Source organism: Eptesicus fuscus, chromosome 3 (assembly GCF_027574615.1).
Source record: "Eptesicus fuscus isolate TK198812 chromosome 3, DD_ASM_mEF_20220401, whole genome shotgun sequence".
In the NCBI taxonomy this organism is placed as follows: Eukaryota; Metazoa; Chordata; class Mammalia; order Chiroptera; family Vespertilionidae; genus Eptesicus; species Eptesicus fuscus.
In genome coordinates, this window is record NC_072475.1 from 58649088 (window position 1) to 58663668 (window position 14581).

General features: G+C 35.5%; 1 protein-coding gene across 3 annotated transcripts in view; it reads left to right on the forward strand.

Annotated features, from left to right (window-relative positions):
• Positions 1 to 14581, forward strand: part of IQCB1 (IQ motif containing B1) — a 57107-nt gene that overhangs the window by 25922 nt on the left and 16604 nt on the right. For all 3 annotated transcript variants that reach the window (XM_054713940.1, XM_054713941.1, XM_008146656.3), the window contains 3 exons: positions 5756 to 5934; positions 8568 to 8677; positions 9185 to 9294. In XM_054713940.1, the coding sequence (XP_054569915.1) occupies positions 5756 to 5934; positions 8568 to 8677; positions 9185 to 9294 (399 nt within the window). The remainder of the gene's footprint in view (positions 1 to 5755; positions 5935 to 8567; positions 8678 to 9184; positions 9295 to 14581) is intronic.

A 14581-nucleotide genomic window follows, 5' to 3' on the forward strand; every position in this document is an offset into this window, starting at 1 on the left:
TGTGTCATTTAACGCCTCTGTTTCTGTGTGATTTTCTGTTTGGAAGATTTATCCATTGAGGTCGGTGGAGTGTTAAAATTCCCTACTATAGCCCTGGCTGGTATTGTTCAGTGTTTAGAAATCAGCCTGCTCACTGAAGGGTTGTGGGTTCAATTCCCCTGTCAAGGGCACATACCTGGGTTGCAGGTTCCATCCCTAGACCCAGTTGGGACACGTGCGGGAGAAAACCAATCCATGTGTCTTGCTCACATTGATGTTTCTCCCTCTTTCTCTCCCTCCCTCCTTTCCACTCTCTAAAAATCAGTGGGAAAAATATCCTTGGATGAGTATTAACAAAAATTCCATACTATGACTGTATTACTATCAAAGATTGGCAAACCTCTCACCAGACTCATAAAAAAAAAGGAAAGGACCCAAATAAAAAAAAATTAGCAATGGAAGAGCAGAAGTAACAACTGATATCCAAGAAATACAAAGGATTGTAAGAAAATATTATGAACAACTGTATGCCAACAAATTGGACAATCTGGACAAAATGGATACATTCTTAGAAACATACAATCTTCCAAAACTGAATTAGGAGGAATTAGAAAATCTGAATTGACAGTTTACAACTAATGAAATTGAAGCAGTAGTAAAAACAAACAAACAAACAAACAAAAAAAACTACCAACAAACAAAAGTCTTGGACCAGATGACTTCACAGGTGAATTTTACCAAACATTCGAAGAACAACTAACACCTATGCTTCTCAAAATATTCCAAGCAGTTCAAGAGGAGGGAAGACTCCCAAGCTCATTTTATAAGGTCAGCATTCTCCTAATTCCAAAACCAGATAAAAGCACTACAAAGAAAAAAAACTGTAGGCTAATATCCCTCATAAATGCTAAAATCCTCAACAAAATATTAGGAAACTGGATCCATTAAAAAGATCATATACCATAATCAAGTGGGATTTATTCCAGAGATGCAAAATTGGTACAATATCCACAAATCAATCAATGTGATACACTGCATAAACAAAATGAAGGATAAAAAAATATACAAATATATCATTGGAACAGTAGAATCGAGAAATGGAATCATTTGATTTTCAAAGGAAGTATGTATAAGAGATCATTCAGTGGGGAAAGCACAGTCTTTTTAAGGGTGATGGGACAATTTGCTATCAATATGTAAAGAAAAGAATGTTGATCTATACCTCTTGTCATATACAAAAATTAGTTCAAAATGGATAATAGGGATGTGAGGGCAATCTGGCTGCAACATTTATCACCCCATTGACTGAAGACCAGGGTTGATTCAGCTGATCTGGCTGGCTAGGCTGGTGTCCCCGCTTCCCTCACCAGTCCATCTGCATCCCTCCCAAAGCTCGGTCAAAGACGATGACCTTCCCCCCAGAGGAGCGGACTGGTCTTCGGTCAATGGTATATGAATAGCTGCACTCCCCTGCTAGAACCTCCAAACAAGCTCTCAAAATAGGTACTAGACCTAAATATAAACCTTAAACTATAAAACTTAATGTGTAAAACTAGTAGAAAACTATTATGACCTTGGGTTACACAAAATTTCTTTTTATACCCAAAGTATAAAAGAAGAAACTGATAGATTAGACTTCAAAATTTTAAGTATGCTCTTCAACAGACGTTGCTTAACAAAATGAAAAAGACAAGAAGACTGGCAGAAAATAATTGCAAACCTTCTATCTTAAGTACTTGTATCCAGAATATATAAAGAATTCTCAAATTTAATTGTAAAAATTGTTTGAAAATGGGCAAAAGATTGAACAGATACTTCATCAAAGAAGATATACCAGTATATATGTATGAATGTATATGGCAAATGAGCATGTGAAAAGATGGTTAGCAACATTAGTAATTAGGAAGATGCCACTACACACTTGTTAAGTGACTAAAATTTAAAACATTGACTTACCTAAGTGTTAAAGATATGGAAGAACTCATTCACTGTTGGTCAGAGTGGTAAAATATACATTCACTTTGGAAAATGGTATGGCAGTTCTTTTTAACAAACATATGCATCCATACTATCTATTCACTGCCTAAGAATAATGAAGCATATGTCCATACAAAGATGTGTACACAAATATTCATAGCAGCTTTATCTGTAATAGCCAAAGACTAGAAACATCCGAAATGTCCACTACAGGTGAATAAACGTGTATCCATATAATTGATTACTATTCAGCAATAAACAAATGAACTTTTCATGCACATGGTAACACAGATGAATATCAAAATAATTGTGCTCAGCGAAAAAAACCAGGCCAAAATACATTCTGTATTTTTTCAGTTGTATAAAATTCTAGAAAATGTAAACTAAGTTTTAGTGACAAAATACATCAGTGATTGCACAGCCCTAGAAAATCACATACTCCTGAATGAGGTGAGTATAAAGACACGCAGTAATCCCCTTTGCGACTATTTCTAAGTTTCAGATAATTTTCATGACATCTGTAAGATAAGGTTGTTAGTGTAATGAAGGAAATACCAAAGGATAGATAAAGTTCCTTTTGTATTAAGTATGTGATAATTGAATTCCTAAAGCATTTTTGTCTTCATGTCCAGGGAGGGTAAAGAGAAGGACTACAGTGGAACATAGGGAAACTTTGGGGGGAGAGTTGATATGTTCATTAGATAGATTGATTTTTTTTTTTAATCCTCATTAGAGGATATTTTTCCATTGATTTTAGAAGGAGTGGAAGGAAGAGGGGAGGGTGAGAGAGGAGAGAGAGAGACACATTGATTGGTTGCCTCTGGCATATGCCCCAACCAGAGTGGGGAACCTGCTACCCAGGTATGTGCCCTTGACCAAAATCGGACCCACGACCTTTCAATTCGCAGGCTGATGCTTTAACCACTGAGCCATGCCAGCCAGGGCCATGTTCATTATCTTTTTTTATTATTATTGATTTTTTATAGAGAAGGGAGAGGGATAGAGAGCTAGAAACATCGATGAGAGAGAAACATCGATCAGCTGCCTCCTGCACACCTTCCACTGGGGATGTGCCCGCAACCAAGGCACATGCCCTTGACCGGAATCGAACCTGGGATCCTTCAGTCTGCAGGCCGACGCTCCATTAACTGAGCCAAACCGGTCAGGGCCCATGTTCATTATCTTGATTATTATGGTGGTGAAACAAGTCAAAATTTATCAAATTATACACTTCAAATATTTGCAGTTTGTTTATATCAATTAAACTTTAGTGAAGCTGTAAAATCACTAGGATTAGCTGATGTTTTGATATGGGACACAATAAAAGATGCATTCAGGCATGACACCAAAGTTTTGGTGTCATATTGGGTAATTAGACAATGGTATAATCTAAACAAAGAATATAAGGAGTTGGTGTGGGGATACTGATGACAGATTCAGTATGGGTTATGTTAAACACAAGATAGATGTATTCATCAGGCAGTGAAATGAGAGTCCATGTAAAGACTTGTACACAAAGTGTGTTTGTTTTTTTCAAGATGTTTATTTTCTGTTAATTTTTTATTTGAATAAAGAATTTCCATTTATTCCTCGAGTTTATAAAAGTCAGAGAAGAGTACTACATACTAATAAAACAATGTCTTTCTTTTAGCTATCATTGTATTTAAATATTGTATTCTAAGTACAAGATTCCAATATCATGTTATAATAACTAGCATAGACTCAATTATTATTAACTCATTCAGATTTCTTTTCCATTTAGTGGTGTTTCATGTAATCAGGGTGGCAAACTTGTTTTTCAGGGTTGTTTTTTCAATTATAGTTTACATTCAATATTATTCTTTATTAATTTCAGATGTATAGCATAGTGGTTAGATAATAATGTACTTTACAGAGTAGTTCGCCCAATATTTCAAATACCTACTGGGCCCCATAGTTATTATGATATTATTATTTTTTAATATATTTTATTGATTTTTTTACAGAGAGGAAGGGAGAAGGATAGAGTTAGAAACATCAGTGAAAGAGAAGCATTGATTAGTTGCCTCCTGCACACCCCCTACTGGGGATGTGCCCGCAACCAAGGTACATGCCCTTGACCGGAATTGAACCCAGGACTCTTCAGTCCGCAGGCTGACGCTCTATCCACTGAGCCAAACCAGTTAGGGCTATTATGATATTATTGACCATATTTCCTATGTTGTACTTTATATCTCTGTGACTGTTTTGTAACTGCCAATTTGTACTTCTTAATTCCTTCACCTTTTCTCCCAGCCCCCCAGACCTCCTCCCCTTTATCAACCATCAGTCTGTTCTCTGTGTCTATGAGTCTGTTTCAATTTTATTATTTTGTTCTTTAGAGTCCACATATAAGCAAAAGCATATGATATTTGTCTTTATCTTGCTTGTTTCACTTAGTATAATACCTTCTAGTTTCATCCATGCTCTCGTAAAAGGTAGGATTTCATTCTTTTTTTGGGCCAAGTAGTATTCCATTGTGTACCCAAATGTTTATAGCAGCTTTGTTTGTAATGGCCAAAAACAAGATGACTCAAATGTCCATTGACAGGTAAATAGATAAACTGTGACCTCTGGAAGAGATCTGGTACATTTATAAGTAATCAGCCTACAAATGACGTTAAAAGCATGAGAAAAGATAAATAAGCTCAGTGGGAAATATGAATAGAGTGAGAAAGGAAATTGGCTGAAAAAAAAAAATCCTGGGGAATAACCTTTATACTGGGGAAGGAGGTCCAATAAAGAAGACTGAGAAAGAATGGTCAGAAATCTCTGGGTGGAGCATGGATGGGGAACCAGAAGAAAATTGTATCACAGAAGTTGAACCGGTAGAGAGTACCAGGTACAACCTTCACTTTTTCTACTGCACAGAAGTCATTAATGGTATTGTTGAATAAGAATCTTTTGCTCTCAGGTAAGCGTCATTGCCATTATTTTCTACAAACAACTTCTACTTTTAAGAATTACAAAGTATCCTAATCAATAGTGCATAGATAGAAAATAATATACTCCTTAGTGAGGTGAGTAAAAGGATCCCCAGTATTCCCTGTAGACTATTTCTAAGTTTCAGATAATTTTTCATGACATCAGTACTGCAAGATTAGGTTGTTAGTGTAATGAAATACCAAAAGAACAATAAAGTTATTTCTATAGAAAGTGATAATTGAATTCATAAAGCATTTTTGTCTTCATGCAGCACCAAGCTGCTTTCTCTTATTGTAGCCTTGAAGTTTTTGAATCATCTGTTTAATATATCGTGCATTTATCTTTACTACACAAATTGATTATATGTTTTTCTGAGGAGGGGTCTTTGGCTACTTTGTATTACCTATTTTTACGTAGCATGGTGCCTTATACACAGTATGAATTAAATAAATATTAATTGATTTATTGTGCTGCATTCTTGGGACTAAGGTACACATTTTTTTTATATACTTTTTCTTTTAAATGGTTACCCTCTGCTCGGCCGGCATGGCTCAGTGGTTGAGCATCGACCTATGAACCAAGAGGTCACAGTTCGTTTCCCGGTCAGGGCACATGCCTGGGTTGTAGGAGTCAGCAGATCAGTGATTCTCTCTCATCATTGATATTTCTGTCTCTCTCTCTCCCTCTCTCTTTTTCTCTGAAATCAATAAAAATATATATATATTTTTAAATGGTTACTTTCTTGGATTAGGCCACAGCCAGGCATCAAGTTGCTGAACATTTTATGTTTAATTTGTTGTGATATCTATGTATCAATTAGTAATGGTACATTTTTATTTTTCATTTGTTCTATTAGTGGTGATTTACTCAGAATAGAAGCAAAAACCCTGCATTCAATTTTAGATGAAGTTATTTTCAAGCTTTTATCAACTCCTAGTCCAGTCCTAAGAAGTACTGCTACAAAGCTCCTACTGTTGATGGCAGAATCCCATCAGGAAATTTTGATTTTACTAAGACTAAGTGCCTGCTACAAAGGTAATATGTTCTTTCTTTTCTTGAGTTTTGAAAAAATAACATTGATGGTTTATGGAAAACAATTCCTGTGTTTTGAAAAAGTCTATAATTGAAATGTGCAGATAAAACACTATCACAACAGGTAACCAGTTCAGGAAAAAGTCTTTATATAATCAAGCTATCTGCATGTCTTAACAGACAGCATATGGTACATTGTTGATGAGTTTACAATGAATATTTACTCCCTTCTGACAAAAAGGTTGTATATACAATATACCATATAGTGATAAAAAATTATAACCAAAAAGATGGGTGACCTTTTACTAACTTTATTGGAGAAAGTAAATCTATGCCTGAGAGATTAACAGCCCTTTTGATATTTATGTCAATTAATAATTACACTTCAACTCCCTCACTGTCTTTCATCAAAAACAAAACATCTTCCTCCCTTTTAATCAAATGTATATGTGAATAAAAAGTCAGAAAAATTAAGGCGGAAAGGGCTCATTATATTACCCTTCCCGGATAGTAGCTTTCATTTAATTGAACATTTACCGTGTCAGATACTACTCTACATTATATGCTTTAAAATATTTAATTCTCATAACAGCCCTCTGAGATATTTACTCTTATCCTTATTTTATAGCAATGGGAATAGAGACATGGAAAATTAGGTAATTTATTTAAGATCACACAGTGTTGTTTTTTTCAATTGCCAAATGAAGTTATATGTTAGTTTTGTTTTATTTCTTTTCTAACCAGAGCCATTAATTTATTACAATATATTTTTCTTATTTAACATGGTAAGGAAATGGGCTCTAGTTTATTAAATATACCTGTTTGTACAGGGTCATATTATGTGGAAATTTAAAAATATTAGAATACAATGTGATGGATTTAATACCAAAACTATTACAATGGCCTTTTATAATTCTTGATGGCACTTTAGTAACTTGTCTTGCACCAGTCATTACTGTGAACATTGTAATTATTTTGTGTTAAAGGGACAGAGAGGGAAAGAAATTGCCAGTAATAAAACCTTCTAGTTGATATTATGCCAGGTGTGTATACATTTTTAAAATCTGTAATTAGATTTCTTCTATAGAAATGTGACTGTTACAACAGTTCATTATAAAGGAATTTCACCTTAACAATCCTCCTCTCTTTTCTCAATAGTAGAACTTACCCAGTTTCTTCAAAATATTTTACAATTATTAATATTACTGAGAATATCACTCTTAAAGAGAATATAAATCATGAAAAGATCCATATAGTGGCTTCCCCAATTTTGCACTCTAAAGCCATTGTAGCTTAGTTATTTATTTTGAATACATACGTTATAATACATCATCTCAACATGCCTTGGAAATTATACTTCCTTTGTACCTCATACTACTACTCTGTTTTATTTTGGATGAAAATGCAGTGTTATACTGTTACAGTACTTCTATAATATTTTCTCAGGAAGCTATTGATTTTCCCCAAATTATTTGTATTACTGTGTACTGTATTACTTAGTAATAACTTTAATAATGACAAATAGGTCAGCCAGCATAGCTCAGTGATTGAGTGTCGACCCATGAACTAGGAGGTCACAGTTCCTGGTCAAGGCACTTGCCCAGTTGCAGGCTCAATCCCCAGTAGGGGGCATGCAGGAGGCAGCCAATCAATGATTCTCTCTCATCATTGATGTTTCTATCTGTCTCTCCTTCTCCTTTCCTCTCTGAAATTAATAAAAATATATATACAGATATGTATTTTAAAATAGGTAAAAAATAATAATGAAAAATAGCCTGCTTAAGTGTTTCCACTGGGTAGGTATTACAAAGTATGTATTCATTATCTTTTTAAAAATGTTTTAGTCTAAGGCAGTGGTCGGCAAACTCATTAGTCAACAGAGCCAAATATCAACAGTACAACGATTGAAATTTCTTTCTTTCTTTCTTTCTTTTTTAAAATATATTTTATTGATTTTTTTACAGAGAGGAAGAGAGAGGGATAGAGAGTTAGAAACATCGATCAGTTGCCTCTTGCACACCCCCTACTGGGGATGTGCCCACAACCAAGGTACATGCCCTTGACCGGAATCGAACCTGGGACCCTTGAGTCCGCAGGCCGACGCTCTATCCACTGAGCCAAACCGGTTTCGGCTGAAATTTCTTTTGAGAGCAGAAAACTGACTTCTGCGCATGGGCCACGAAGTTTCAATTGCACTGTACGTTTCAATCGCACAGATATTTTGTGGAAGAGCTACACTCAAGGGGCCTACGAGCCGCAGGTGGCTCGCGAGCTGCAGTTTGCTGACCACTGGTCTAAGGTATTTATGTTAAAACAGAAAATAAATTGTGTATCATTTCTCTTTGACTTACCACAATGATTCCAGTCCCCCTTTTTGATTAAAGAAATTGACTAGACAGATTTTGGATCAGGTCGGGCAAGAACTCTTAGGACACAGAGCACATAACTCTTAGGATAGACGAGAATCCTAAATAACTCAATCTAGAAGTCTTTGAGAGAAGAAAAAAGAAAAATCATGTGATTAATCTTGTGTTCATTTGTTTCTAAATTAGCCTTTTTAACCTTAAATTAATGCTGATTAGATAACAAAATCAGATCTTATTATTAATAGTTGTATCTTTATTATTCCATTTCAGGACTAAGAAGTCTACTAAATAAACAAAAGCCTGGGACAGAGTTTCGTCATGAATTTAGACAGCTCATTAGCCTTTTAAGCCCGAAGTTCTATCAGGAAGTAGAAGAGCAGGTATTAAATTATAAAAATAATGTGCAATTATAAAAATTATTTGCTAACATTTCAATAAACAATTTAGTTTCAAAATATTGGAGTGATAACCTTTTAAATCTTTGCTCTCTCTCTCCCCCATTTTAAAGTTATTTCCCTCTAAGATCCAGAGCAGCCATAGTTTGATGGGAAAAGGGGTTATTTATGAGTTGATTTTAGTACCTTGAATCTTTGAATAAGTTGTCAAGCAAAGAGGTTAAAGCGATTAAATAAGCAGAACTATGAAATACTTGAAGCTCATCAGACTATATCTTGAATACATTCTAGATATTGCCTAAGTGAGCCTAACATACCTCCTTTGGGAGGTCAGGTTTAATATTCTTAAGTCTTCCCTGCCATGAGCCTATGAAAATGTTGTCTCCTGCCCAATTTATTAGAGATGGGATTAATACTTCCCCAGGCCTGATAATTCTCTAAAAAAGTCTTTTTCAGAGATGTCTCTAAATTAATTCTGGCATTTAATTTCAGAAACTACATCAAGCAGCATGCTTGATTCAAGCTTATTGGAAGGGTTTCCAAACTAGAAAGAGATTAAAGAAGCTTCCATCTGCTGTGATTACTTTGCAGAGGAATTTCAGGTAAAAATTTTTGGTGAGAGGAATGGTTACCTGAGAAGGCTACATATATCTTATTAGAGTACAGCTGAGTGAAAACAGGAATTTTGGGTTTTGGGGTTTTCTTCAATTTTCTAATCTGTTTCTTTTATTCTTACTTTTCATTGTTCTGTAAATTTCTAAGTTACAGCACTCCATTAACCAGATGTGCTTTCAAAGCAAAGGGCATAAAGTAAGACAAGAATATACTGTAACAGATACACAGCCTTACTTACTTAAGAAGTGTTTTGGGGCCAAGTCTACAGAAGGAGCCAGTGATAGTCATTTACCTTTTCAAACCCTTAAAACCAAAAGTTGCTGTAATTGTTTATATGTGATTATGATTAAAACATGTATGTGTATTTTAAATGTGTTAACCTGATCTTCCTAAGTAAAGAGGGCATGGATAGACATGGTTATTGCATATGACATAGTCTGTCATTTATCTTTATTTCAAGTGGACTAAAAATGAAATACTGAAGACATAGCCCAGTTTTTGATGTGACTAACCCATCCAGATTCTTAGAGGCAGTGAAAAGAGCACAAACACACAAATTACTTAGCTCCCAGGTCATTTATGATACAGTCAGGCCTTCTCAGAGTGATTTCTCAGACAGCCTAACTTAAAGCTAAGTTTTAGTTTACTAAAGTGAAACTTGCATGTTCCAGAAGTCAATGTGTTTTAAAAAAAACAAACCTGAAACTATTCTTTGAATAACTGCAGCTGCATTTCTCAGTTTTAAAAATATTTTAAAATAGTGATCTAAAATTTAGCTTTAAGTTAGACTGCATGACAAACATTATCATAAATAACTTTTTCATAAGATGATCTAAGGCTAATGTGTGCACAAGTGTGCACACTTTTCATTTCCTGTAACAATCTGGATGACTTAGTGGCAGGTATTGAAGCTATTGTGGCTAACTGTATCCTTTAGTAGACATTCTTTTTATTGATGAAAGTTTCCTTCAAAGAAAAGTTAAAGATAGGATATTAATATTGGGCATGAGTTTTGTTGATAGAAAAAAAAAGCATTAATTCTTTAAACATATTTAAATTGCCACATATATGCCAGAGGCTGTACTAGATATTGGAGAGCTAACCAGACTTGAGTTTGAATCTCACCTCAGCAACTTATGGGCTGAAGACCTTAGACAAATTGCCTCACTTCTCTCGGCCTGAAATTTCCCATCTATGAAATGGGGATAATTATCTGTGTACCTCACATGATTAATATAAAGTGTGGTTTTTTTTAGTATAGTACCTGACATTTAGAAAATGATAGGGATAATACATATGGCACATTTTTTGCCCTTGAGGATTTGCAAATCTAGTTAATTAAATAGTCCTCATGAGAGGCAAGCATAATCCATTTGAGGATTGCTCAAAGTTTATTGTCTATCCTAAAAGCTCCTTTCGAATTTTTAAAAAGGATTTCTTTGGTCATATAAATTAGGGAAATGATGAATGTTTCGAGAGACACTGTATATATTCTGTTCAGGAGCTGAGATTTCTTAGTATAGCCTTCCTCCTGTAGTATATTCATTACTTACGGATTCTACCTGCTATTAACCTCAGCTATTATCCCCTTATATTTAAAGGTACTGTAGCCCTGACTGGTTTGGCTCAGTGGATAAAGCGTCAGCTTGCAGACCGAAGGGTCGCAGGTTCAATTCCGGTCAAGGGCACATGTCTGGATTTCGGGCTCAGTCCAACATGCAGGAGGCAGCCAATCAATGATTCCCTCTCATCATTGATATTTCTATCTCACTCTTCCTCTCCCTTCCTCTCTGAAATCAATAAAAATATATTAAAAATAAATAAATAAAGGTACTCTATACATGGATTCAGATATTTAATGTTTACTCTCACAGTAGTTGCCAAATATGCCAGATTACTTTCTCTTGCATTATTAAAGAACAGAAGTATGTCTATGGAATCTAATTCATAATACATTATTTTAAAATAGAAATTCTGTTGCTTTATGTAGCCAAACCAGATTGGTTATAAATATTTTCATTAAAAGAATTTAGTTTTTAAACCAAAATGATTTAAATCTCACATTATAATGAATTTGTTTCCAGTATTTTGGATTTGAAGTTTTAGGATGGACTGTGATATAGTTTTAGCCTTTAGGTTCTATTTAATTTTTTTTATTTTTTATTTTTTATTTTTTGCAGAGAGGAAGGAGAGGGATAGAGAGTCAGAAACATCGATGAGAGAGAAACATCGGTTGGCTGCCTCCTGCACACCTCCTACTGGAGATGTGCCCGCAACCAAGGTACATGCCCTTGACCGGAATTGAACCTGGGACCCTTCAGTCCGCAGGCCGACGCTCTACCCACTGAGCCACACAGGTCAGGGCTCTATTTAATTTTTTAATTTCAAGTTGGCTTCAGGCTTCAGCAGCTTTCCTCCTTTTTCAGTTGTAACAGTTTATGCAAACTTCTCTTGCTTCCTTTATATCTGGTCTCTCTGCAAAGGTTATTTCTGTCTTTTTGTGGTTAGGTCATTATCTCATATTCATTTCCCGCTTTCATGTTTTTCGGGGGGAGGGATTGCCCACCACTCACAGTTATGGAATTATGGGCCCTGATGCATCAGAGCTCTCCAGATTCAGCAAGAGGCACTTTTTGTTAGTCATCCTTGCTAAAGCACTTTCTTGGAAGATTTTTTGTTGTTGTTTTTACTTAATGATTTTTGAAAGAGAGAGAAACATTGATTTGTTGTTCCACTTATTTATGCATTTATTGGTTGATTCTTGTATGTGCTCTAACTGGGAATCATATCCACAACCGTGGTGTATCAGGCAGATGCTCCAACCAACTGAACTACCCAGCCAGGGCTGTTTGTTTTATTTAATCATTTTTCTTGGTCAGAAACTTTTATTTTCTGTTAAGTACTCTTTTCCTCAGCATTGTTTTCTGTAGCAGCCAATAGCTGCTCCAGTTAACTTCATGAAACTTCACAATTTACCTACTTCTATTATGGAGTTGCTGATATTTATGTGTTTTAATTATGTATCTTTGACTTTGTAGGAAAAGAAAATGTTTTCCTCTATCCATCTTAGGTTCATTGGCTGGGGCCCTGAAAATTAGACTAACAGAAAAAAACAAAGCACATTATCAGGAGAAAAGAATTTATTTACTGGGGCAGTGCATATCACACAGAAGAAACCTCACATGATAAATAACTCAAAGGGTTGGTTAGAAGTTGGCCTAATATACATTCTAACAAAGATTAGTAAATTTTGAGAAAAATGGTGGGTGCAAAGAAAGGAGATTTAGGCTTCTAAGGGCAGCAGACTGTCGGAAGGTAAACCTATTGGGGAACTGAATGGAAGATAGGGGTTATTTGTTCTGGTCCATCTTATTCAGGGCCATAAAACTTCCTTGGGATAGAGGGATTTGTGGCACTCTTCATTTCTCAGACCTTTTTGCTTTTAGTTGGATAAGGAAAGCTCTGGGAAGTCTTTTTTGCATTTGTTGATTCTCATTTGTTTCCAACTCAATCTTCATACCAAAGTGGCATATTCTGCTACCTTTTTTTTTAATTGTTGACACTATTACAAATGTTCCCCATTTCCTCCCTCCTTTGTCCACCTCCATCCAGCTACCCCCTCTCCCCACCTCCTCTGGCCTTCATTACACTCTTGTCTATGTCCATGGGCTATGCATATATGTTCTTTGGCTAATCTCGTCACCTTCTTTAATCCAGCGTCTCCCACTCCACTGCCCACTAACATATTCTGCTACCTTTTAACCCTTGAAACTGAGCTCCTTAAGGGAATAATTGTTTCTCTTCTCTGTTAGGATAGTAGTACCAAGCAGATAGCAATTACTCAGAAAAAAATGTTTGTTGAGTAAAGGAAGAGGACCCATCAACTGCTTTGCCCATTAATTCATATGGTACTCCTCAGGTTCATACTATTTCACAACAAAGGGATTCCTAGAGAATTTCTGATGTCTTGTCAGCTGGTAGTTTGGTTAATTCCCTTTTCAGGGTAAAGATTCATGTTCGTTAAGTATACATCATGGAATGCATTTACATAAATTAATTAGAGAATATGATATCTAATCAGTCATTTCATTTTCAGAAATGCTATACAAATACCAGATGGTCATATGCCTACTAAACCAGTTAATAATGTTTTAATATTTGAGTGATAAGTGATTATAGACACTCTTACCCACTAAAATGTTACTAAGGGGGGAAACATTCAAAATCCTAATAAATATTTTTAACCCTTTGCACTCGCTTGTTTTTTTCTCGATTCCTTTATTCTAATGCTAACCATGTCAAGTCACACTTGACATCCGAGTGCAAAAGGTTAAATATGAAATTAAACGATATGAATCCAGAAACACATATTTACAATCTGTACTCACTATTTCAATCACCAAACCTCACTTTTCTACTGTCTTTCTGGTTTATATTTTACTTTCACCTGCATGCTTCATAGTCTTCCAGGTTTCCCATATTTCGTAGCCTATATGCCTAAGCTGTATTTTTGACATATCAAATGTCCTAGTGATGCAGTTTTAATTATTACTATGTTTAGTATATTAAAGATAATAGTAATGCGTACTAGGTGTTTATAATCAGTTCAGTTAGAAACAAGTCGTTTTTTGTTTTGTTCATCAATTTGAAAGGAGATGCTGTATAGAGCCTGTTCTCTTTTATCCTCTATAAGCAGGTAAGGGGGAAACACCCTTATCTACATGTTGTACAAGGCACACCTTTTGGAGTGGGGCGTCCATAGGAGAGGCATGCTTCCATCAGCTAGTGGGAAGGAAAGGGAAAGGTTTTTACTTGATCTGAGTATCAGGAGGAGGAAAAGATATGTACTTAGAACTGTTCAGTCACCCTACAACCTCTTTAGAACACGTTCTCTTTTTTTTTTTTTAATATATTTTATTTATTTTTTATAGAGAGGAAGGGAGAGGAATAGAGAGTTAAACATCGATGAGAGAGAAACAGCCATCAGCTGCCTCCTGCACACCTCCCACTGGGGATGTGCCCGCAACCAAGGTACATGCCCTTGACCGGAATCGAACCTGTGACCTTTTAGTCCGCAGGCCGACGCTCTATCCACTGAGCCAAACCAGTCAGGGCGAACACCTTCTCTTTTGGCACACATGTACTTGAGGTCTTTTCTACCGTTGATAATAAGGATAAGAAAGACTTTATGGTTTGTTTCTTAATTTTTTAAAAAATTCTTTATTGTTGAAGTATTACATATGTCTCCTTTCTTCCCCATGTACCTCTCCCACC